The 24,042-nt window shown below is 39.0% G+C and overlaps 1 protein-coding gene across 2 annotated transcripts in view; it reads right to left on the bottom strand.

The window, feature by feature from the left end:
• Positions 1-24,042, bottom strand: part of scube3 (signal peptide, CUB domain, EGF-like 3) — a 100,599-nt gene that overhangs the window by 19,557 nt on the left and 57,000 nt on the right. Inside the window, exons 5-9 of one of the 2 annotated variants that reach the window (XM_007560823.2) lie at positions 17,973-18,119; positions 16,352-16,468; positions 8,222-8,269; positions 1,987-2,103; positions 109-231 (exon numbers count right to left, since the gene is read on the bottom strand). In XM_007560823.2, the coding sequence (XP_007560885.1) occupies positions 109-231; positions 1,987-2,103; positions 8,222-8,269; positions 16,352-16,468; positions 17,973-18,119 (552 nt within the window). The remainder of the gene's footprint in view (positions 1-108; positions 232-1,986; positions 2,104-8,221; positions 8,270-16,351; positions 16,469-17,972; positions 18,120-24,042) is intronic. The other variant, XM_007560825.2, reaches the window with a different exon arrangement.

Genomic DNA, 24,042 nt, shown 5'->3' with positions numbered 1-24,042 from the left:
CCAAATCAACAAAATGCTTCAACAAAAGAAAACCAGCGGTTATCCGCAGCGAAACACATTTTGGAGTCAGAAAACGAAACGAGAAATGAAAACAAACACGCCACGAACCTTGACATGTCCTCTCGTTGGTTAGCAACTTGTAGCCTTTCTTGCAGCTGCACTCGAAGCTGCCCACGGTGTTTCGGCACACGTGGTCACACCCCCCGTTGTTCAGACGGCACTCGTCAATGTCTGCAAATAGAAAACCCAAATAAATGAGCAGTGGGTAATTCAAATCACTCGTCGCGATTGAAAGGGTGAGATAAACCCGCAGAGGAAGCGGTAAATTAAACACTACACTGCTGTTCTGTTTTAGCAGAAAGTAATCTACTTTTTGTTTTTGTTTTGCAATGTGTTGTGTGGCTTTTAAACGGAGATAATGACTTGATGTGTCATCTGTTCATCCTGGCTTTTCACTGCTATCTGCTTTGGAAAGTTTTAAAGAGGTGAATTCTGAATCTTCGCCACAAACGTAGTGTCTTTTTCTCAATGGATCCTTCATCATCTGGTTAGAATAAATTCATAATTAGTGGCATTAATGAATCAATCTCCTGCTCGCTCCGTTCATCTCTATCCCTTTAGAAGTGCCTCGCCTTAAGCAAGCGCCTGTCTTCTTGTGCCAATGCCACCTGGGTTTGTTTTCCTCTCATTTCCCCCCCAAACCAAACTAATACGAGTCATTGTGGTTTTATCAGTGTTCATCTAACCTTACAAGTCAGACGTCTAAGTTTGCTCTTCTGGGAACAATCGTGTCTTTGTTTTACGGATTTCCTTAGATTTTTCTGAAGAAAGTTTGCTGATGGCTTATTGGACATAGGATCATATTTGTAGTTAATAAGCTTTATTAAGCTAAATAAGAGAGCATAAATAATCTGAATCATCATCTTTAAAAAAAAAACAAAAAAAAAACATTACCAATAGTTTGACAACTGAAGAAATGTCAGAGTTTCAGAAGCAAGAGGATTATATATTTTTCTCTAGTTTCATATAAGCAAAGATAACATTAATTGTTCATAATAAAATGGTTTATGATGTATGTATAATTTTTATTGGATGTTTCTGTTTAAAGGAAGTTTTAAGTTTTGAGACTTGGCATTAACTTGGTGGAGATTTTTAACAAGGAAAAAAAAGAACAATGAATTGAGAGTCCCTGCAACCATTTTTTTTTTAATACCAGAACCGTGGTGACATAGCAGGACAAGCGAACTCGTGGGCCAAGCAGCTGGATTTCCCTGAACCAGATTGTATTTCTGCACCAGAGTTCAATCACCTATGTCCCTCTTTCGAATGGAGGAATAATCCACTTTTGCTCTGTTGTATATGTGGGTGGTTTCTCACTCCAGGACTGAACCAGGCATGGAAAACAAAAAAAAGACCCCCAAGGCAGCCTAGCAAATTTGTGGTGTAGAGAAAAAAACTAAACTAAACTTTTTGCAATAAAATTTTAAATTAAGAATAAAAAAGTTTGCTGCACACAGAGAGATTTTTGAAATGAACTCTTGAGAGGTTGATTGAGACTTAAGTCTGACTCGGGATGGCCTCATCACAGAATGTTTGCTGGTTTCCTGCTATCGTTTAGCTTTTCTCAGCAATGTGGTCACAGAGTTTGAGTTGAATACGATCGAAGATATCATGCAGAGTAGTAGACCTATTCAAAGGTTTGTATCTGGTGAGTGTGGATGCTGGTGTCTCAAAAAAATGCTTCTCAAAAAAAAAAAATCTTCTCAGTAGCAGAAAGTAATGCAAGATTGCAATAAAAAAAATAAAAAATTACAACCATAACTGCAAGCAGAAAACATCTTGATGCGTATTTATCAATATAAAACTCCAGAAGGAGAGATGAGGACTATTCTGCGTGGCGACAGGACATTCAGGAAATTAATTTCATGACAGCAGGACAGGTGCAGTGTGAACGCCACCCTGATGTGCGGCTGATGAGCGATTTACCTTTGCAGGTCTTGCGGTCCGGCTGGAGAGTGAAGCCGACAGGGCAGCTGCAGCGAACTCCTGTCACCGAGTCGTGACATGTGCTGTCGCAGCCGCCGTTGTTCACGGCACAGGTCTCTGCAAGGAACCGAGCAGGCAGATGAAAATGCAAAGTAATTTGTTGTCCTGACCTACTTATTCAAACGGCATGCTTGCGTACTGGTATTACAGCGAAAATTAGGAGGCACGCTATCATCTACTGTGTTAATATTGTCAACAGGAGGGGGTGATAAGAACAGCAAACTAATTAGATGTTTTGAAGCAGAGAGAGAGAATGGAAAAAGACTCGAATACAGCAGATGAAGTAGAATATTAGAAAAGAAATTTAAGGAGGTGTGGGGGGAAAAGTAGTGATTGGGAAACGTAGTTAGCAAACACAGCTAAACAGAGGATTAAATATGTTTATTTGCATGTACGTGTGTCTTTCTTGTCTGAATAAATGATAAGGAGATGAGGACCAACTACTCATTGCCCAACCAATTTTTAAAGTGAACATAAAAGGCTAATCCCCTCTGGTACAAACTTAAATCAATAGTAGTAGTAAAAGCTAGAAATTAAGCACAATTAAACACAGAGCATGCGATTGGATTTGTGCCCTGATCATAAGTTCAGCATCCACGACCAACCAAGAAGAAGTTTTATAGGTTGCACAACATTGCACGTCAGAGTAAGTAGACCGTGCAGCCCTCGAAAAACAAGGTGATCATAAAAAGAGGTTTGCTTCTGGTTTTATTTGGAGCAGACCTCTAGTAAGTTGGAGAAATTAAGCACTCTACAAATCCTCTACTAAGCTACAAAAGCTAGAACATTAGAAGAGTACCAGATGAATCATAGGGTTGGTTTTATTGCAGCAGACAGACTAATGCACAATTAAATCAATTAGATATTCACACAAACATGGTAACTAGGTCCCCAGTAAGTGAGGCAGCATGATGGATTGTTTTGACTATTCTCCTCATAACTCTGGTCCAGTGATTTCTGACCTGTTTGGAATCCACTGACCTATTGCTTTTCTTCCCCAAAGACAATTACTACTCGTTAAATGCTTCAGTGTTCAGCCGTTTATCACTGAAATGTAGCCATCAACAGAGCTAGTCTAGTAATAATCTCTATGAATTTTTTGTTTTTTACTCGTGCTCCAGTGCTCCGGTGTCCTTTGCTTCCCTTCTCTCTTCTTCCTGAGCTGCTCACGGCCGGTTTCCACTGACATTGGCCTGGTTCTGACGGAAGCCTTAAAGAAAGCTATTTTCTTTTTTTTTCTCTGTCACCAAGAGTTAGGAATTGCTGCAAAGTCAATGACTTGATTCAATCAAGCTCACTTCTTACCAATTGTCAATCATTGGCCAAATATATTAGAATCAGTCGCATTATAATTAAAAATGAATGGGACAGTAGAAAACTAGATCCAGAATCTGATTATATAATTGGATTGAATTAGTATGACCTGAATTTGGACCAAGCTGGATTCCGTACAACTGGTGTGAACTGGACCTGTTTGTAGCGTAAACTGTCTCCAGGTTGCGCCTTTGGACTGAATAATTTGTGTTTGACAATTTGAAGATATTTTGGACTTGACACTGAAATGGATAAAAGTATTACATTTCTATAAAAATGTAATACTCTGATTCTCTCTTCTGTCATTACAAACAGTGTAAAAAGAACTACATCACACATGACGCTTTACATTTATTAAAGCGTCAAGGTTTTTTTTTTTTGGTGATATTTCTGCTTCGCTGTGAGGAAGGGATGTCCCACTCGGAATGTTTCTCTTTGGGTCGGTTGTTAGTGTTGTTGCCGCGGCAACCTGTGTTGATGAATCTGGGAGGAGTAGCTTCTGAAGGAGCTGCTCTGTGTGGATCAGGATGGGTGTGTTTGTTTGGCTGATGAGTTCAAAAAATCAACAGTTTTCCCCCCGGAATGAGTCGCTCCACCCTGAAGTGATGTCTTTTTTTGATAGAGGTTTTCATTTATCCGTCTGCCACGGAGACGCGCTTCTCATTTAAACTTCGCAAAGCGTTTTCATCAAGATAAACAATCAAGACACAGATTTGCTCTGACTGGTCTTTGCAGGGGGAAGAAATCTCATGATGGCGTTTGATGTCCCAGTCTTTCGACAGACTTTAGAGCACAGTGCTGTGGACTCAGTAATTGCAGAGACTAGACAATGAGACTAGTGTTGGGACACGCTTTCAAAATGCTCAGTCAGACAGCTGTCTCATCAAATTGTAATGACCATGTGTTATAAGAGTGAAGAAACATTTCTAATGTTATGATTCTGCAAAGGCAGGAGACAGACAAACGGTCTGGCGTTTGTTTGTGTATTCTGGAAGCACACCAGCCAAATCGGCGCATATCTACGGGGCTGGGACGCGCAATTACAGTAAGAGAGACGGCAGACTTTTGCAAATATTCTCCAATAAAGTGTTAGGTCTAAAGCTGATCCGCGGTAATATATGAGACGCTGCTAAGACAGCGATCATAATCTGACAGAAACCACATGATTTCTAGTTACAGTAACTCTTGACTTGCATCAGAGATGATGACAACCGTCTTGTCATCAGTTATTTGTGACAACCTCAGGCAAAATACGTAACAAGAAGGTCTCCTTTTCATCACCCTAATCACCCTAATCTCCAGCTCCATCCGCAGATCTTCTAGCAGATTGGGAACTCCTGGAAAAAAATGGGAACAGCCGTTGACTAGCATCCCAACGGTGACATTTTAAAGTTAATTAATACGCTCTAATTGTGCCACACTTTTACTAGTTAGGTGACTTGTGAAGGTTACATTACATTTTACTGAGCAACAGAGTACAAAAAAAAAATGGCTAACTACAAAAAAAAAGAAAAAAAAAAGATTTTGCTTCCACTTTACAGTTATGTCTATTTCGTGGCTTTTTCGTGGTTACGTAACTACTGCCTTGATTTGACCCCCCCCCTTGAAAACACAGTCAGACAAACCATACAAAACAAAATATGGAAGAAGGGGCTACAAATAGATCGGGGGCTTTTGGTGCGCAGACGATCAGAAGTTGAACCTGTTTGAGAGTGAAGCAAAACACATCTCCCTACGTTTCTTTTCTGAAAAAAGGCACAGAAACTAGGACACCAAACACTGAAATAGGTCAGACGGTTGTACTGTAGGATGTGTGGAAGTAAGCGTTCATGTACATACAGTTTCAACAAATGGCACCTTAATCCCCTCATGTACTCTCTGTTCTTCCTCTGAATGGGCTGCTCCTCTGAGAGCAAACCTGCTCTCCAAGTTTCTTACATAGTATCATTAAATCGTAAATCTCTTTGATATATCAGGGTTTGAAACATCTGCGTAAATTTATGACTTAATGTTTCTGCTGTCTTTGCTATTTCAATGAGAACGCATCCCATCCTGAAAATTGGGTTGAACTACGCAGCTGATATAATCACGTTTCAGTGCTTTCAGTGAAGGAAATCACTTTTGGCCACACAGCGAAAGATGAAACTCCTCAAATGGATTATGTTCCGGAGTTTTGGACATGATATTACATGCGTATAAAAAGAGGAGGCTCACTCAGTTCTGTGATTTATCTTTTGCATAAAGTAAATCTAAACCGTGGACACATTATTGGCTTTCTCACTGCAGCTAATAGGCCATGATGATGGAGTTTAGGAACACCACGGCGGAGTGTTTGAAATGCTGCGAGCCTAATTTCACTCACATCAGTCATATCAAAACACAAATAAAGCAGAAGTCTTTGGTCTGACTCGTAAAAGCAGCACAGTTAATCTGATTGTTTTGGACTTCTGGTAATCTAAATCGCTTTATATGCTAATGCTCCCACAAACAGCACATCCATTAGTGCAGTGGTGAGCTACAACTTTTGATTTAAGAAACTGAAGGTAAAGGTTCAACTCTGCAGTCTTGGTAAAAGAAAGTTTACCTTCTGCCAGGGTGACGGACTGCAGGTTCCACAATGGCAGTATTTATTAAACAAAAACCAAGTGGGAAAATCAAAAAGCTGATGAGAAAAAAAACAAGTAAACTCCAAATACATCCCGATCATTACAAAAATACTAAAAACCTTAAAATTAAAGTGTAAGTATTTTTGCTTTTGTTAGACTGTATGTTAAAGCTGAGTTTTAACATCCAGTCACATATAAAAATCAGATCTAAATATGAATCTGGATCGTATTATCTAGACAAATGATTACCAAATGTATTATAATCGTAACTAGCAAAGCACACTGGAACAAATATATATATTTTTTAATTAATAAATTTAATCAATGGTTTGCAAACGGAAGGCACTGCCATTTTTATTTTCTCAAATCATAAGCAGAATGATGTATAATTTGTCCTGAACTTTCTTATAAATAACAACACATTGTTGATATCTGCTTAATGTAGTTTTGAACTGTTGTATAATGTTTATTAAAATGTAAAAATAGAAGCAAAAATTATGCAAAAAAATTTAATTTGATGTTTTCAAATTAACTGGCTGTGAAAACCAAAGCCTGATAAATACATAATCCACTTTAGTCATAAATGTATAAAACTGACCATTTTGGTACATGGTCAGTTTTGAATGTTTGTGTGAATGTGGCATATGAAGCCACGTTTCTTTTTTTTTTTTTAACAGTAAAAAATAGAAAACAAAACAGAAAGCAAGTAGGAACAGAAAATTAAAACGGATCAAATGGATGAAACGGCAGCTTATAATCACAGATATAAGTCCAGAAGGATTTGTGGCATTATTAAAATCCACAGTGCTGCCAAAAAGGATTTGNAATTTGATGTTTTCAAATTAACTGGCTGTGAAAACCAAAGCCTGATAAATACATAATCCACTTTAGTCATAAATGTATAAAACTGACCATTTTGGTACATGGTCAGTTTTGAATGTTTGTGCGAATGTGGCATATGAAGCCACGTTTCTTTTTTTTTTTTTAACAGTAAAAAATAGAAAACAAAACAGAAAGCAAGTAGGAACAGAAAATTAAAACGGATCAAATGGATGAAACGGCAGCTTATAATCACAGATATAAGTCCAGAAGGATTTGTGGCATTATTAAAATCCACAGTGCTGCCAAAAAGGATTTGCCCCTTAATTGACAATCCAAAACTTTCCACTTGTTAGTGCGCTTTGAAGCTTTCTCCTGTTGCATAACACAAGTTTCTTGACCTTTATGTCACAAACCGCTGCCCAGACATTATCTTTCAGGATTTTCTGGAAGAGAGAAGTAATCACTGCTCCATCAGTTATGGCAGCCATCCAAAGCCCTGATGCAGCACAGCAGCCCTGGACCATCACATCATCGGCACCATGTTTGTGCTTCCACTGAAATGACGAAGACGACCTTGTCACCGTATGCAACGAGAAGCAAGTTCCACTTTTGTCTCTCCAATCCACAGAATATGTTTACATGAAAGGTACTTTCAGAAACCTTTTAACAGACTTCATGTTTTCTGACGGGGTCTTTTTAAGTGATTTCTTGATTCTACAGGTGGAGCAGCGATCAGCTGTGGCTGTGGATGGTGAAACATGAATAAGCAGATAGCTTTTTTAACTTAATCACATCTGCATTAGGATTCTACATCATTTTTTATGATAAGGTGTCACAAAAAAAAAGAAAAAAACTGAAGAAAACTGTATATTTAGGTAGATTTTTAAAAAGAAAAATGTAAGAACTTTAGTCAACAAATGTATGTTGAAATAAATCTGACATTTGTGGTCCCAGCATGAGTTATAACATAAAAACTCCTGTGGCACAGAACAATAAAAAGACATCAGCATATATATTGACATTTGGGGCTGACTGAGAAAATGTGTTGGCGTGAGAGTGACTAGAAGGCGATGTCTGTGTGCCTCCCCGTGTGCCGGTATGAAACGCAGCGTATCTGAAACATCTCGGTTATATAACTTCTCCGCAGCAGCAGGTCACAGGCTCCTTGTTTGCAGCTGTGTTTGGAAAAGGTGTGGTTTAACACAGGCAGTGGCTGTTACTGAGAGGGCATTCACAGGAGGAAAAGGAAGCTGGTTGGGGGGGAGCCAGAGGTCAAAGGTCAGAAGGATGATGCCCTCCCCCCACCCCCCACCCTCTCAACAACATTGTCCTGAGGGGAGGGGCTTCATCAGTGTCTGCTCACTTAGACTGCTCTATTCCCCACACCCACAGACCCCCAGAGAGAGAGGGGAGCCAGATAAACACATATTTACCATTAGGGAACAGCTGTGGGGCTGCCTGGGACTGGACACTCCTCTCCCCTGCATGCACACACACACACATGCACACACACTTTAGTTTGGTGTGCACTTGAACGGCACAGTGTAAAGGTGAGGTAACAATATATCCTCCTTGTTCTGATTAGTAGTTCTTTAGATGTATAATAACCTCTTTTCTTAGAGATTTTGTGGCTGAATTAACAGCAATAAGCATTAAACAGGACGTTCCCATACAGCGTCTTAAGAAACTGTTCATAACCCTGACCTTTTTTCACAATTTGTCACATTACAGTAAGAGAATTAGATTTATATTTTATTTTGATTTTATGTGACCTACCAACGCAACACAAGGCATAATTTTAAAGTGAAAGAATTTGGATATAGACTGTAGTTTTCTATACTTATATAGATATTTTTCCAACCACACCCACTAAGTTCAATCTATTTTGCAAAGACAAATGTGCAAAAATTTCAATCTCTGGATGTGTGAACACCCTAAAAGACTGGATGCTGCAAATGTAGCAGGATTAACTTTTACAAAGTATGGACCCAGAGGATAAGTACAAATCAAGCTGTGTAGATTTTAATTAGAAAATAGTAATAATAATAATAATAATAATAATAATAATAATAATAGGTAACACTTTATTTGAAGGGGGGTGAATAAGACTGTCATGACACTGTCATAAACATGACATGACACTGTCATGAACATGAATAAGCCTTCATGAATATTTATGACTGTTGTCATAAAGCGTCATTCGGTGAATTATGACACTTTTAATACAAAGTTGACATTATTCAAAATGTCTTTGTTATGACAACTTGACATTAACCAAGAAATCATTACTGATATAAATTTGTTATAAAAGTATTACTGATTGCACTTTAAAAATTAGGTAACTTTATGTTATTAAAGGTAAAGTTTAAACAGTAATGATTTCTTGGTTAATGTCAAGTTGTCATAACAAAGACATTTTGAATTATGTCAACTTTGTATTAAAAGTGTCAGAATTTATTGAATGACGCTTTATGACAACAGGCATAAATATTCATGAAGGCTTATTCATGTTCATGACATGTGATATGTCATGTTTATAACAGTGTCATGACAGTCTTATTCACCCCCCTTCAATAAAGTGTTACCTAACAATAATAATAATAATAGAAGCAAAATGTAATCTTTCCTCCACTTCACACATTATGCACAACTTGTGTTGGTCTCTCAAATAGAAACCCACTAAATTCTAAGTTTATGGTTACATGACAATAAAATTTTAATGAGTTTATGAAGATTTTCTAAGACACTGTATGAGATTTCTGATTTCTGCAACTATTAGGTGGCAACATTTTATATTTTCTAATGTAATAATCTAACTTTCATCACCAGCTGTGAATTTAGTAGCTTGTAGTCTGTAGATGGCTGTCTGGATTTTTTTTAGTTCATTTTGATTTTTTTTCCTGTTTATGATAACATAATTACTACAAGTTGTCTTCAAGTTTTGTAACCAGAACCAAATTTTTAGTTAAGTTTAATCCCTGGTGCAGCTGTGAACAGTTTTCTCCTTTCCTTGAACTATGTCAAGGATTGTTCAGCTGCGTTTATGGAGAATAATAATATTCCTAATATTAAAAGCCTCTACTTCACATCATCTACCTCATCAGTTGAAGGTTGAGTCAAAATGACATTACCTCATTTAAAGTGTGAAAAAGTGCTTTTCCCCACATCATTTATCTGACAAATAACCCCAACACATGTGCCAGCTCTTGCAGAGATTGATTTAGTCAAAATAAAAAAAAATAAAAAACCTTAAGTAAAATTTCTGATGGATTGCATGAATAATAATAATAAAAACTATTTCTTCTGCACCAAGTATCTTTAATCTTCATTTTATACCAACAGGAGACGACATAGATACAACAGAATGACCTGATATTTTTTCAAGAAATTAGATTCAGCCTTTCCCTGGTCTCAACTAAACAGAAAGTAGTTATCATACACTAAATCCTGAAAACAAAGGGATAATGACAGGTTCTTTTCTTCTTTTTTTTGCTTACACTGAAATAAAGGTGACATATCAAGGCAAAAGTGTTACCTCGCAAACATGCAATCATGCAAATAAATGGTCCACACACTGCCGACAAAAAGACATTTTTGCTGTTTGCGTGTGAGAGGAGGCTTCTGCTGGTTAGTATGAGCCTTGACAGACAGATCAAGTGGTGGTTAGTGCTGCAAAAGCTGAAACTCAAGGACAGCCGGACTCAGTTCTGCACTTTATGGTGTCTTTTAAGATCTTTTATGGTTATATCATTCAGGAATTCAGTTCGTTAGGCTGTTTTGTCAAAAAACTGCTGGAGGCCTGACAGCGGTTGTGCTGTCAATAAAAGCTGCAGCAGAGAGATTAGCTTTTTATGATAAATTCGATTTCAAATTAAAGTGAATAAAGTTTACTGTAAATCTGATTGGTGAGGTTTTCCAAGTATGAACTACTTTATGCTAGAATCAACGCTGACCCTTGACGTGTGGTGCCAAAGTATTTACACCCATCTAATGTGTCACATTTTGTCACATTACAAGCAAAATATTTAATGTATTTCATTTGGACTTGAATTGAAACACAGTACAGCATAGTTGTGCATATTTGTGAAATGGTTTAAATGTTTTTTTTACAAATAAAATCTGAAAAGTATGGCATGCCGTCGTAGTCACCATCCCATCCCCAACTTGAGTCAGCGCAGATGGAAATCCTTTGGGTTTCTCTATCAGCCTTGCACATCTAAAAACTAAAGTTTTCAGCCATTCTCTTCTGAAAATGATCTCAAGCAACATCTGATTAGACCAAGAGTGTGTGCTAACATCAATTTCAGTCTGCCATAGATCTTCAATTAGGCTTAGACTTTGACAGGAATGCTGGAATTTCCCCCCCGTCTCAAGATTTTTGCATCCTCTAACAGGTTTTCTTTCCTGCATTTACCTCCTACTATCCTCCAAAGAGGTAATGATGAAATGCTGTGTTGAGTATATTGTGCTAGAATACTGTTTCCCAACCCTGGTCCTGCATGTTTTAGGTGTCTCCTTGCTTCAGCTCAGCTGATTTCAACTGACGTCTGATTAACCGGAATTTGCTGAACTGGATTATCCGAATCAGGAGTTTTAAAGAAAGAAGACATCTAAAACATACAGGACAGTGTGTCATGAGGACCAGGGTTAGGAAACACTCATATTTTGCACATTGAGTAAAAAGGTAAATTCCTACTTAACTGGTGAAAGCACTTTCTTCCAATTTCTGGACGCATACTGCTGCCAGCACCATGTGAGACTGTGGGGATAAAGTGTTTAAGATCCTATCCACAGATCTGGCAACCTGAACTACAGAGCTCTTTCTTGGTATACTCCCATTGGTTTTTGTGTTGAACTGTGCACTGCAGTATGTTCAAAGCTTGGGATATTGTTTTATAATCTATTGCTGCTTCAAAAGTCTCCACAACTTTGTTCCTGACCTGTCTGCTGTGCTTGTTGGTCTCAATTATGCAGTTTGTTCACTGATATTTTCTAAGTTCTTCACAGAGCAGCTGTATTTATACTGGGACTAAAATACACTAATTAGAGGATTTCTGAAGACATTTGGTTGAATTTTAATGCATTTAGGGGTATCAAAATAAAGAGGAATTGCCACATTTTTCAGATTTTTTTTTTCTTTTGCAACAACTTCAAACCTGATATTTTTTCAGTTCCACTTCACATTTTCAAAACACTCGTTTTGGTTTTTTAGCATAAAATTAAAATAAAATACAATTTAGTAGTTATATGGCACAGTGTAAAGCTACACAATATCAGGAAAACCTGCCATTGGTGAACAATATGACTTGTAATAAATAAACAAATAATTAAAGTGTGTTCAAGCCTTTCTGTACTGGAGTTTATAGCAGACATATATATATATATTTATGCTGCATTAAACACTACTGAGCCTGAGAGCAAGGTATTTACATAATTAGCAGTTCTTTGGGATATGATACTGCATACAGAGGAAGTCGATTAATGGTGAATTGACATTGTCATGCAGCCCCAGCAGTTTGTTGCCTAGTCTGCAGATATGATATAATTTTAAATATTCACTTGAATTATTTATGTTTTTTTTTAAATATATTGAAAATGTAATTTCCACCACCGGAACCAAAGTATTTCTCAGAATGCCATCACGGCATCCACAGGTGGCCCCCTTTCAGGTGAGTCTGATGCTGAAGTAAAGAGGGCAACAGCAAAGGCATGCATAGATAAGACAACATTTCCCTGTCCCAACATGCAGCATCCGAAAAACAGTTTTTACGTACGGGGTGCTGCTCTGCGACACAAGTGGGAATCCAGACCACCCACAGCAATTTGTTTATCTTATGGACGTATGCATGTAACCTGCACATGTTTACAAGCATGCATTTATGTAGGATGGGACATGTTTGCGTCCCTGTTTTTATGGTTTTCATTCATAAAATGCGTCTCACGTGCCGTTTGTGTGTGCGCGTTGCGTCGTTTGGCTGACTCTCGAAATGACTGAACTCCTGCATCTGCCTGCTATTTGTGAGTGTTTATGATTTGCTGTGCTAACAACATAAATGCTACCACATGATGGCTTCTCATCTCTGATATCTGAACTTCCCTGTTGCACAGCACCACAAATAAAACTTGTGAAAAATCGAACTTCAAAGAGTTTGTGTGTTTGTGAATGTTTTGTCTAAAGGACGGCGGTGTACGCGTTGCATCCATACAAGCCTTCTAGATGCAGCAAGCAGGACGCCAACGGAGGTGAAACAGGCAGAATGAAAAATGAGGGTTCAAACTGAGCGACGCATGGCGCTTTATTAAAGATAAGCATGAGCAACCCTTGGTTAAGGAGAATCACCACAAAACAAATGATTGAAAGTGTGACAGAGTGCACATAAAATCCCTTCAAAGCTGGACTGATGAAAAAGCTGCAGCAAACTATCCACCAGCAAAAGCCGTAAGAAAGCAAAAGGCCTCTGGAGATTATCTGCTGGATACACTGGCTCACAAGAAAGGAAGTATTTCTGGAGTATGTTCCACAGAGACATTCATAAAGTTTTAATTTTGGCATTTCAAACGGAAATTAGATTTCATGGTTAAATATGAGGTTACCTCTTGCTTTTTGTTTTCCCCAGATGGATGACTTATTGAATTAAAGCTGGCACAGAAAACCGAAATATTATATACACAACAATTTTGATTTCAAAATGTTTCAGTATGTTTTGCATTTAAAGTCAACTTTTTAATCCTATAAGGTTTTGTTTTTTTCTTCCCAGTGCAGAGTTCCCTTGTTCAGACTGCACCATCATCCTTGTCGTTCACTTTATCATCAGTGGTTTCTATGAGTGTTTGTTTTGATTGAGACTTTATTAAGTAATACAGAGAGCAAGAAATGGAGTGCCCACGAGCCAGCCGCGGCGTATGGCTCCCTCACCACTGCAACCCCAGACTCTGAGGGGGGAAATCGGAGATTTTAACTGGCTGACTGCTTCCTAATCTGGCACAACAAACGTGCATTTGCTCTGCCTCGAAAACGAGGCAAAGACGTATAATTTGGTTGAGGTCAACTTTGTGGTATCATCCTGGCCTACGGGGATACAGCAATAATGACAGGTTGGCTGACCAGACCTTGACATGGGTCTGGCTCTCATCAGGACTGCGGTCGTGAGAGGGATCCAGAAACACAGAGCTAATCAGGCACTACTCAAACCATGCTCTCAAACTTAACAGCCACGGAAACCGAGCACCAACGTCACCGGGCTGTGCTGCAGACGCACCTACCAAAATCAATTTGACGCTCATCTTGATTCAGGATCTGGTCTTATCCAACCTGTTCAAAATCTAATTTTAAGCTCAGAGAACTGCAGACAATAACTCTGCAGTTCTCTGAATGCAGTGCAGTAAGAAGCTTGCATAATTTTCCCACATTTTCTTGTGTTGCAAACCACAAACTTCAATGAGTTTTATTGGGTTTTTATGTTAGACCAGTGAAAAAGTGTATAATTGTGAAGTGGATGGGAAAAAAACATGGGTAAATAGTTTATTTTACAAATAAAAAAACATCTGAAAAGGGTTGGGTGCCTTTGTTTTAAAAGCAGTATGATGTAGTCTCCATCTCTTAATTTTTTGGGGCATTTGGATCATGGATACAGAGCAGCATCCTGATGACTGCCTCTCTTATGGCAAGATATTTTAACATTTAATAGCCAGGGGTGCTTTTTAGCTAAATATCCATCATTCTACTATTCCTGGTAAGAATATACTTTTCTAATAAACCAAAGAACATCTTAGCTGTCTCAAATGACATCGTATTTTCCTTTTAAAGGTTTTGGGTTTGTAGCAACAAATCCATTATTTCTGCCTGGGGAGGGACATTGTGGTAAGATGAAATGTATTTCAACGAGATGCTCCCAATATAGACATCCATAATCCCCAAAAAATAAGTAAATAAAACAAGAAAAAGGTGTTTTAAACTAAACAGAAAAATTGCTCTCTTGTTATGTTAAAAGTTCTTGTGATAAATGAGCAGCTGCATGTGATTGTCAGATCAGTTTGGTTAGCGTTCAGTTTGAACAAACCAAATAAAAATGTCAATTTTTCAACAATTTCTTAGCAAGTTGAACTTAGTCCCCGGACCTGTCCTGGAGTGAAAGAACTCTGAAGTTAACTGAGCTTTTATAACACATCAAAAGGCTTGAATCTCGAGCCTTTTGCAGACTCTTTTCAGATTGTCCTAATGTAGATGTGCAGTTTTCATTTTCCGCCACACATGTAGCAAGCTCAGAAGTTGAATGTTGGTCCAATGCTTCTAAATCTTTCATGTGTCCCTTATTTAGCTTGTGGCAAACTCCACATGGGAGGAACGGCTGTCTCTTGACAATAGCTGTGTTTTTGACAGACTTGTCCACTGCACCACTAAAAGTTGTCCAGTAACAGAGTCTTCCTACACAGTTACCACTGGTCTGTTCGGATTATCACCCTCCTCACTTCTAGCCTGTCATTTCAGTACCACGGCCGTGGCTCTTTAGGTTTGGAGTCGCGGTGCCTTTTCTTTTTGACATAATGGGTGGATCAGCTTGAAATAATGTTTTATTACCTAACTAATCTGCTTTAAACTTCTCCACATCTTTATTCTCTGCCATTCTGAGATGACCTCTGAAGGCTGCTGGTTAACTTTTTTTATTTTTTTTTTAATTCAGTACCAACAGAGTAAAACGGCCTAAATACTAAATTTCTGATTTGTGAATTTGCTTAAAAACTTAATATTATTTTCTTTCCAATTCACAATTATGCAGGACCATATGTTGGTCTATCACATAAAGTTCAATAAAATAAATGGACCTAATGTTTAACAGTGGAAGGTGTATGAAGATGTTTTTCAAAGGCACTGGAAGTAAAAAAAACAAAAAAAAAACAAAGGTTGTACTGCTACTTTGGTTCTGCATTAGCACCAGATTTATTTCTACTCCATCACTGAAATATCAACAATCTTCTGCATGGTTATACACATCCATCAAGCACTATGCTCCCACTCTCCTGGACACACACTGGTTAAAAAGTTCCCTTCAGAACGGCTCAATATGATCCGAGTAGCCAATAGATTTTCCCTCAAACTAAGTTAACCCGAGGCAAACACTGAAACATGCCAGCGGAAGGTTAGATCAGGTGTGTGAGTTAATCTCAGACAGGAAGCAGTGAAGCAAGTGACCCACAGGTTGAGAGAGGGTGTGCATTTCTGACATGACTGTGGAAAACAGAGAGAAAAAGACAGCGTCCAGGAAAAAGTCAGAGGAAGGGAGGTGGAAGCAGATGCGGGAGCGAGGGGTTTACGCTGAAGGAGCACTAAAAGGAGAAGATCAGTGAACGGTAGCCCTTTGACCTTGCATGTCACGGATCATTATAAAAAGCTCAGCAACATCTCTTACATGTACCAAAGCCTGCTTCTCAGCTTGCATTTTATCACGTAAAACCCCATTTTAGATGTTAATTAAATTTGCTCAGGTCTCACTGCGCTGTAATTTCCTCATTCGACAAAAATTATTTCCTGCCATTTGTGGTCATTTCTGGATGAGATGACTCACCTACACATGTCTTTCCATCGCTGTGGAGGACAAACTTCATGTGGCAGGAACATTTGGGGCCATGGTCCGTCTCTTCGCAGATGTGTTGGCAGCCTCCATTGCCGTAGTTGCACGTCACTATCAAAGGAGGCAGGAGTAAACACGGGCTAATTAAAGAGGAGTGCGCACACAACTTTTTCTCGAATTTTTAACAGTCAGCGAGGAGGTGTCAGGAAGTGGAGAACGAGTAAATAACAAGCAACTCTTTCACTGGGCCATATGCTCCGTCGCGTAAACACTGAACTTAGGTTGCACCCAGTCGTTCCCATGGCTTCAAAGACTCATTCAGTAAGGTTTGTTTGAGAAAGAGCACTTAATAAGAAGCACTGATTGTTGACTGAGCTACTGCTAGTGCAGAGGTTAAACCCTGTTTCAATGCTAGCAAACACGTTAGCATTTTCTTGCTATATGATGAGCTGTTCTGTAATAAGACCAAATCTGTGCAGGATGTCTCACTCCTCATGCTAAATACACTACTCAATACCTGTACTTCAACCTTGGTTCAAGTATAAAATGTCCTAAAATGAATGTATTTTTAAAGCTGTAGTATAAGATCAGTCTTTAATTTGAGTACATTTAACCACTAAGGAAATTTCTCTTCTATTTTAATCAATTTTTCAGCCAGAATTAGTAAATCAAACACCAAAAACACACTAATTATCACAGCAGCTTACAAAGCAAGCATACTGCTTGGCTAGTGCCTCCAAAACTCTAAGTTTATGCAGACAGAATATTATTTGAAGCCAAAGGAGAAACATTTTATTTAATTATGGGGAATAAGTACTTCTTGTTTTCAGCACTCATTTCGATCAATAAAAAAAGTCGCCTTATTTGAATCTGAACTGTGAGATTAGGAGGGAAATCTGACAAGCTCAGTTAATTTTGCAGCAACGAAATGCTTTTCCATTCATTAGCAGCAATTCATGAATTATGACAGGAAGCCTTCGATTTTAACTGCAATTTCGCATGTTTCTGTGAAGTACATTTGTGGAGCAGAGCGCATAAAGAGCTTAACCTTTCAAAGAAACCTGTGATGACAGAGTGAAAAAGAGCATGGCCGAGCCGAGGCTTCCATCGTCATCCTATCTGAACTGTCCCATCCCAACACCTTTCGCCTTTTTCCTGAGCTGTCATTGAGAAACCATAGAATAACACTTCTCCAATCCTTATCCAAACACAGACAAATCCCCCCTCCCCCACCCTATCAGGCCCTGGCCCCCAGCTCTGACAGGATGATCTCTGTTGCACGGCAACAGGAAGTGCGCGCTGTCTGTCCGAGCAGTCCCCTTCGACTAACCTCCAACACTTTGCCCCGGTTGTGTAAATGATCCCTACTTATTTGAAAAACATGTTTCTTTTCTATTTTTTACGAGCACCATTGAGAAGATTAGTCAGAGCTCGGTAATGCCACATAAATGTCAACTTCAAACTTTTTTTTGGAAGACGTTTGTGTGGTGAGTGCGATTATCCATCCCCGGCCTGCTTCCAAACCACAATCACCTTCTTCCTGAGGAGCCAATAAAGCAGCCATACTGACATTTGTGCATGTTTCCATGCAACCCCTGGGGTTAGGACGACTTACGTTTGCAGTCCTTCATGTTCCGGGTGAGCTGGAATCCAGGTCGGCACTCACAGGAGATGCCACCCTTCTGCGCTTCCCTGCAGATGTGCGCACAGCCGTGGTTCTTGTCCATGCAGGTGGGCCCCTCCTTTGTGCCTTCTGGTTGCACTGTGAAGAAAACAGCAGGACATGCAGAGAAAGTTTACCTCTCAGCTGCCATGGAGATTAGACACTGTTTTTAAAGCCACGGAGCGTTCCGTAAACCAAGAGTTTGGTTTACATTAAATATCGCAGAGATGGTAAGTGGACTACAAATGTTCAAATGCCTGTCACGCATTCTGACCCAAGGAGCCTTGTATGCCTGCTGACTGCTGGTGACTGACATGCTCAGTATCCCTTCACAAAGAGTCAGGTTCTTGTTGGAGCACGCTTAATGTTTCCAGGCTATAAAAAGAAAGGCTGCCAAGAGAAAAGGATAAAACTCCCAGCAGGAGCTGATTCCATAGAGCTGTAATTTTAATTGGAGTAATCCCCCATAAAGAAAAGAAACACGGAACACAAAAAAATAAAACTCCCCCAGCAGAGAGCGAGATCAAAACTCATTCCAGTAAATTAAGGCTGTCGGTGTACACTTTCATGACTCAGAGCATGACCTACGTCGGCAAGTATTTGACTAAACTATTGCAACACAAATTTCCGAAAGACGAATGCAAGATTATTTTATTGCAGATATAACAAGCACCTGAAGCGTTCCAAGGCCGTAAATTACACAGCACCCTTTTGCAATTATTGCTACCTTTTTAAACATCTGTTTGAGATCCCTAAACTAAACAGTTCCTATGGTGACTGACAGCACGGTGTCACTGAAGATCTCATATCCGTGCAGATTTTCTTTCCCTCTCGTATCATCTTCCTAACTGTCCATGATGGGAAGATAAACATGGATGTTTGTCCAGCCTTATTTATTGCAGTTCCACTTGATATTATTGTTTAAATTATGCTTCTGACTATAAATGAGGGTAATTTTAAGTAAGTAGTAAATTTATAAATGGCATGTTTTCTTGTTAGAGGCCCAGAAAAACGTGAAATATGTCAAACTTTGTATCGGAGGAAAACAAGATGTCATGGATTAATAATCAAAGGTTCCTATTCAGGGGTTACATAAAAAAAAAGTTAAGGATGTTGTCAAATGACTTTTGCTAAATATGTTTTGTTTTTTTTAAGTTTTCATCCATTGTTTTGATGCCAAACTCACCTGGAGTGTTTATAGCTGAAAAGACCAACATTACTGTTGTCTTAACATAGCAAATAGTTTCAGCTATTTTTTTCTTTCCAGAAAACTCCAAAAACCTGACCTGAAAACTTTATGTTTTTAATCACTTTCCACTGAAAGTCACTTTCTTTATGTTACTTTTTAATTTTTTTTATAAAGGACAAATTTCTGGATAGCATGACTAATAATTTTGCTGTCAACAAATTCTCCCACCTGAACTGTAGATCTTTGAAACAACTCCTGGGTCACCATGAGTTTCTTTACTGCTTCTTTGATTAATGTCTGAACTGTCAGTGTAGCTGTACAGCCATGTCTTGGCAGAGCTGCACTTATGCCATAGTTTTATAATATTCTCACGGTTGATCTGTGAGAAGCTTAAAGCTCTTGATAATGTTTATTGTTTTGTTTTTATTTTTTACTTTAAACCTCTCCACAACTTCATTCCTGGCCTGTCTGTTGTGTCCCTTGAACTTCAGCGTTTTCATGAATGCTTTTTAGCAAACCTCTGAAATTTTCACCGATCTGCTTTACTTTCGCTGAAATTAAATTGTACAAAAGACAAACTCTATAACTATGATATTTGGTGCACTTGTTTTACATTTTCCCTCCCAATTATGCCTTTCTTTCTGTCTGTCTATCACATAAGATCCCAATAAAAATATGGAAAGGTTTGTGATTGTAAGTTAAAGTGGTGTGAATAACTTTGCACTTTGCAAGACGCTGCATGTCTCCTTATACCGATGGCATTGATATCAAGTTGGCTTACTTTGGGTGATGTCAACCTAATCAAGAATCCTGACCTTCTGACTAACGTGCTGCCCATCACTTTAAGTCTGTCAACAAGCAGACGAAGGTTATGCAATCCTCTCCCACTTTCCTGTCAGAGCTGTTTGCATCCTTGACAAGAGGCTGGGGCCATCAGACATGAACGCCCAAATGAAAAAGGCCATGCTAAGCTGCCTGTGCGTCAACATATCTGATTGTTTAAAGTGCAAGGATTTCCACAGCTTGTCACATGGATGCCTTAAGCAAACGTGGAGTTTCCTGGTTTCTTTTCTCTCCTTCTATCTGCACCCACAGCGGAATGCATTCATCCATTTACACCAGAGTAAATTTCCTGCAGCCATTTATGATTACTGACCAAGGTGGTTGTCTGAATTCATAACCTCATACGAATGTGAATACAACACACCCACCTATCCATAACATGTGAGACTGAGGCCAAAACCTGACTCCTCATCTCTCTGAGGACCAATTCAAGTCCAAGTGCTGACAAGATGGGGCCAGTTTCAGCTTTCATCTGCCCAAAGCACATCGCTCTAACAACCATCCAGGAAGGATATTACGTATGGGCAAGAAAGAAGCCAATATTTTATGAAGAAAAAGTAAAATGTTAAAACAAAACACGCAATCAGTCAATCAGACTTTCTACTAAGCGGTAACCCATTTTTCTGTTTATTACAGACCACTTCATATTCAGAAATCTGGACAGGAAACAGACCTGGACTGAGTAAGGCTAATTTAAATGTAATCTAAAGAGCAAATCAGAGGGGATATGGTTTTTCACAAAGCTTAACACCGAATGGATCCATCCAGTTGCGGCACTTGTGGTGAACAGGGAATATTGCAATGAAAGAGCATGTTAAAGAGCCCATAACTATGTCCTCCCATCACAGCATGTGACCTCTGAACAAAACGCTTAAAGCTAATGCTGCTGCCAGAAGCCAGCACATTTCAGGTTTTATTTGTTAACTATAAGGTTTGATAACTACAGACTTATCAATGCAACACAAAAAACAGTTTACTATCAACCTTTATCAGAAGAATGCGGTGCAGAAAAATACACTGAAACAACCTGGCATCATGATAGAACCAGGCTTTTAACGTAAAGTTGCTAAAATGTGACAATAAGCATAACTTGGGGGTTTTATCAGTGTGTTTCCTAATAGTCAAAAAAAACCTTCTCTCTTTAAAAGTTTTGTTTTTTAACATGCCATTCTTTTCTTTCAAATCCATGAAAAAAAGATTCGGTTCTACATATCCATCTGATGCCACAAGCACTTTTTTAATTTGTTAAGTTTCTAGTACTTATTTTCATACCTACAGAAATAAACCACTTAGTCCTCTGGGAGGAAGCAACTAGGACAAGGTATTTTTTAATTTTCTTGAACAGGACTCAATTTGTGTGTTTGCCATTAACTTAATGGAAGTTCAGCTTCATCAGCAGGAGTAACTGCAGGACATGACATTAAGTGAACACCACCACTAGAATCCTAAAACATTTCGCTTTTGACTCTTTGTGATGCCACGCTGACATTCATTATGCACATTTCCCAGCCCAAATACGCCCTTGAATGCCCCATGGGCAGAGAAACCGCATTTTATAACTGTGTTTATCAGCCTGGCGACATGATAATGAGATATTTTTAAAGGTGTGTTATTAAGGTCTGACAAAAAAAAAAATAGAATAAATACTTGAAACAAAAGGCATCCAGGACAATGCTCTCAGAGGAAGAGGGGGACAAAGTGGACAAGTGAGAATCTGAACAAGTGAAGACTTTAGACGGATTTTACTTTGCCTCAGACATTTCACAATAAAATCAAGATGTGACAGATGTTGAATTAGCATGTTTCTTTACTAGATAAACAAAATGAGATCTATCTATCTATCTATCTATCTATCTATCTATCTATCTATCTATCTATCTATCTATCTATCTATCTATCTATCTATCTATCCATCTATCCATCTATCTACCTATCTTGTGTTTGGCACACATAAAACCGTGGAAGTTGCAGATATAAAACTTTTTCCTGTATTTAGTGAGAACACCAGCAGCAGCGTTCTGGATCAGCTTCAGCCGTCTGATTGATTTTGTAGGCAGACCTGTGAAGACACTGCTGCAGAAATCAAAGCAATTAAAGATAAACACAAGGACGAGTTTCTCTAGATCTTGTTGGGACGTTAGTTATTTAATCCTGGAAATGTTTGTCGACTTTGTAACCGTCTTTATGTGACTATTAAAGTTCACCACAACCAGATTTCGGGCAATTACAGCTAGATTCTAGCTGCAATTGAAGCATTGTGCTGATTCTGAATTATTCCTCTTTAGGTTCAAAAATACTAACTTCAGTTTTGTTTTTGTTCACCTGGAGAAAGCCATGTCACCTCCATACATTTATCTGTCCTAAGCATCTGTTCAGTGGTTGGATGGGTTCAGAGTCACCTGATGACATTGTGATGTGGAGCTGTGCATCATCTGTGCAGCTATTTAAGTAGCTTGTTATGACCTGGGCTAGTGGGAGCATGTAGATATTAAATAGGAGGAGTCCCAGGACTGAACTTTGGGGTACCCCATATGTGACTTCTGTCCAAACTGAGAAGCTTGTTCTTTAGGTAAGACTCAAACCATTTCTGTGCCAGAGAGTTCGACCCAGCTCTCCGGCCGATTCAGTACTATGTCGTGGTCAGCCATGGCAAAAGCTGCGCTGAGGTCCAACAGAACCGATACTGTGGTTCTTCCACAGTCTGTATTTATGTGGATGTCATTGAACGGTTTGACAAGGGCAGTCTCAGTACAGTGGTGAGCGTAAGACTCTTTCACGAGACTGAAAGACGTCAAAGCGGTTGGTCATGGTTAAGAAACGATGCTTAGGAAGCATTTCACCAAGTGAAACACATGATATAGATTAATTAGACACAGAATATATATTTGAGAGCCTATATTTCTGTTAATAATGATTTTACACTCGTAGCTAATGGAAACGTGACATTTAAAATGAGAACTATTCGACAGGGAACTAGAAGCCGTGCAACAGGAGACAAATTAACAACAGATAAAACGGCAACTCCTTCAATCCTCCAACAAAAGAACCAAAGGAAGCAGGAGTTCTTAAGACCAAAGCTGCAAGATCTCTTGAATGCGAGAACCACGCAGAAGGGAAACAGAAACAAAGGAGCTGGAGTGGTGGAAGGCATGTCAAGGGTTAGTAGTCTGCTTTTGAGAGCATGGGCTGGTGAAAGGATGGGTCATGGTCTGAGCTGATCTGCTGTCATGCAGCTCAGAGTGGAGACGGTCCCCTCTTTGCGGAAGAACTTTAAGCCGAAACCAAGAGTTGGGTGGATACACGCTGAAAAGAAGGGGCCCAAGAATGGAGCCACCACACTATTAAAGCAGCATTCCTTCCTCTTAGATAATGGGCCCTTAAAAGTTTTAATGGGAGGATAAAAATGTCAGCGCATGCAAAAGAGAAAGGGAAAAATATCTGGACTGCTTTGAGCTGCGCCGCCAAGCAGATGGTCAGGCAGGGCACTGAGCTGGTCGAGGGATTAACTCCTCCCCACAAAGTCAGTTCATAGAGTTGAGGAAAGCCATCTGAGTGCTACTGTTTGGTTTTGGTTGTGGTTCTCCCTAACGCCTTGTTGAGGCACCTCATTCTCACCCCATTTCCCCCCGAAAGATCCATTAAAAGCACGAACAACCAGAGAATGGAAAGGACAGCTGGCAACTACACTAAACAAGCCACTGTCAAAATATTTTATTTGATTTTGTTTGCTTCCAAAGAATCAATTTAAGTTTCTTGCAAAATGCTCAGAAGAGTTTAGGGTTTCCACGTGTTTTCACATTACAAATACACCCACCTGAGAAGTTCATTTGGAGTGTCTTGAGACAGACTAAAACAAGGGATGATTTTCTTGATGGTGTGTATTTGAATTTAGCCCCATTTAGTCTTATACCACCAAATAAAATATTCCATCATATCTCGGTATAAATGCAGTTTTTCTCTGAAGGCATCAGAGATTTGAGGAGAACATCA

This window comes from Poecilia formosa, unplaced genomic scaffold, assembly GCF_000485575.1.
Source record: "Poecilia formosa unplaced genomic scaffold, Poecilia_formosa-5.1.2 Scaffold120, whole genome shotgun sequence".
Taxonomy (NCBI): domain Eukaryota; kingdom Metazoa; phylum Chordata; class Actinopteri; order Cyprinodontiformes; family Poeciliidae; genus Poecilia; species Poecilia formosa.
The sequence above is the reverse complement of the archived record's forward strand: the minus strand, read 5'-3'. Positions and strand labels throughout refer to the sequence as shown.